Genomic DNA, 2,782 nt, shown 5'->3' with positions numbered 1-2,782 from the left:
ACTCTGTCTCCTCTCTCCCGTCTCCTCTTGTACTTGTATATAAACTTCTCTATTGTAATCAATATACACAAGCCTTTTATAATTCTTATCAACTCTTATATGGTATCAGAGCCTAAAATAAACTCACACGAGTTGTCCTTCTTTTTTTTCCAGAATGGGTGACAAGCATTATCTTCGTATCAACCTCTTCCTCGCCCATCGTTCCAGTCAACCAGAGCCCCATTTTCAACCCTTTCACCTCATCTCTTTCAATCCTTCTAGCCAACTCTCCTTGAAACTATTAAGGAGTTCGAATAACTCCACTTGAAAATCTCAAGTCACCACACTTCTTTTTGGCTATGATCTTCTTAGCTTTGTTGATGGTTCATCTACTCCTCCACCCACTCATATATTCCAAATGAATCTAACAAAGAAGTTTCCAACAATGCCTTTCGCCTCTGGCTAAGACAAGACGATTTGGTTCGTAATGCCATCATGGCATCAATTGATCCTACAATAGAATCTCTGTTAGCTCACGCATCCACTGCCAACCATGCTTGGAATATACTTCAAACCACCTATGCCAATAAATCTCATTCACGCAAATTTAGCCTTCGTGATACTCTAAAAAAGGACTCATGTTCAGTTGGTGAATGCATGAAAGAAATCAAATCAATCGTTGATGATCTCCCCTCTAGTGGTTCTCTGTTGTTGGATGAAGAAATTGTCATCAAAGTTCTAAGTGGTCTAGGTTCTGATTACAAAGAACTCTATGCTGCTATTAGGGCTAGAAATAACCCTATTTTCTTTGAAGAACTTTACAACGAACTGCTGACACATGAACTGTTCATAAAACATTCATAACCAAAGAGTGCCACACCAATAATCACTGCCCAATTTCACCACAAGTCCCATAACTCTAATTTCAAGAACTAAAACCCTACTACTTTCAATGGCAGGAACACATCACAAGCCTACCCCAACCACCACCTTAATAACAGCTCTCAATATCCTACATCTTTCAATCCCTCTTACACTAATCGCAATAACCAGCAACGTATCCAATGTCAGGTATGTGATAAATATGGTTATATAGCCAAAGTCTATCGCTCAAGGTCAACTTTAACAATTGTATGGCTTATGCTTCTGACTCTTCCAACAACCAGATAGTTGATTCTGGAGCTTCCCATCACATTACCAATAGTTCTCAATCTCTACAGGCCTGTGCTGAATTCCTAGGCACAGATGAAATCATTGTTGGAGATGGTAAAACTATTCCTATCACAGACATATGCCACACTATGCTCTCCTCACCTCTCAATTCCTTTAAACTGCGCAATATTTTGTGCTCTCCTTACATTAAGAAAATATTAATTTTTGTTGCAAAATTTTGTCGTCAAAATCTAACCTCAATTGAATTTTTTCCTTATTCTTTTCTTATGAAGGATTTGAACATGAGAGCATGTCTTCTGCAAGGTCAGGGTAGTGGAGATCTCTACGAATGGCCATCTACAACAAGTTGTTCACCACGCAAGTATCACCATCGCTCCATATTTGGCATGCTCGACTTGGTCACCCACAACCTCGTATCACTAAAGCTTGTGTGTCATCTTTTAAACTTCCAGTAGTGAATAATGAGTCTTTCACCTTTTGCAATTCTTGTCTATGTAATAAAAGTCACCGACTACCCTTTGGTGCAAACACTATTTCTAGTACGAAACCATTTGATGTTGTTTACTCTGAAGTTTGGGGTCCCTCTCTATCACACCTCCTTTTTTACCGTTTGAGGGGTATATAAGGGAGTTTTTCCAATTAAAGTGACATTAATCGAAATGAGATTATTTATTATATTTCAAAGTCTCCACTTGGAATAGTTTATTTGGTGCCCAAAGTCACCGGTTTATTTTAAATCCCAAATCGAGGAGAATTTTGACTTTATTTAAAAGTCTGCAAAACCAAAAATTCTATGTAAGGAATTCTGTTAACCTAGGAGAAGGTGTTAGACATTTCCGAGTTCCGTGATTTGAGCACGGTCGCTTAACTATTGATAATTGGCATATTATCTGATTTACTACATGTGTTTAATCCTATTGTGCATTTTAAATTTTGACCGCTTTTAAATATTTATGGAATTATTCTGGAACAAATTACGATTGTTGTACACTTGTTTGTTTGATACACATTGCGGATCGTGTCACAGGAACCGTACCCACGATCTACAACATGTTTAATTTAATAAAGTTATTAGAAGTTGTGGTCGGGTCATATAAATGTACCCCCAGATTTGGAAATTATGTATCATAACTACGATACGGGAAACGTACCCGTAGCTATGATAATTTTATTATAAACGTGCCTAAAGCAAACTAATAATGTTCAAAGTATTTTTATACTAGTTATGATATTAGTGTGAGGGCCATAGATTATGGGATTCATTTATGAATGGCACGCTTCGATTTATTTCAAAAGATTGTACTCAATTAAAGCAAACTACGGATAAGTGTGTTCACTACGTTTATGATTATTGTTAGGAAAAACTAATATGGAAAGGCATTGAACTAAGGATGTGATTTGAGTCCTTAACAAAGGGCGAAAACATGTTTCAATATTCAGTATCTTACTGAATTGAGGAAGGATCAAATCTAAGACATGTGAGACTAAATAACGTAATGGTTGTTAAAAGCTAAGTAAGTGTCAGGTGAATATTTGAGATTGATATAGTTTGATTCCAACAAAATCTCTTGCGATATTTAATTGATCAAATGTATGGGGCTAAAGAATTTATAGGTCCACAATTGCTGAG

General features: G+C 36.7%; 1 protein-coding gene across 1 annotated transcript; it reads left to right on the top strand.

Annotated features, from left to right (window-relative positions):
- Window positions 1-474: 474 nt before the first annotated feature.
- On the top strand, window positions 475-1,465 carry LOC107797565 (uncharacterized). Its single transcript, XM_075255524.1, has 4 exons — window positions 475-824; window positions 939-1,050; window positions 1,146-1,245; window positions 1,425-1,465. Exons 1-4 carry the CDS (start codon window positions 475-477, stop codon window positions 1,463-1,465), a joined length of 603 nt encoding a protein of 200 aa, XP_075111625.1.
- Window positions 1,466-2,782: the final 1,317 nt, after the last annotated feature.

Source organism: Nicotiana tabacum, chromosome 6, assembly GCF_000715075.1.
Source record: "Nicotiana tabacum cultivar K326 chromosome 6, ASM71507v2, whole genome shotgun sequence".
Taxonomy (NCBI): Eukaryota; Viridiplantae; Streptophyta; class Magnoliopsida; order Solanales; family Solanaceae; genus Nicotiana; species Nicotiana tabacum.
The sequence above is the reverse complement of the archived record's forward strand: the minus strand, read 5'-3'. Positions and strand labels throughout refer to the sequence as shown.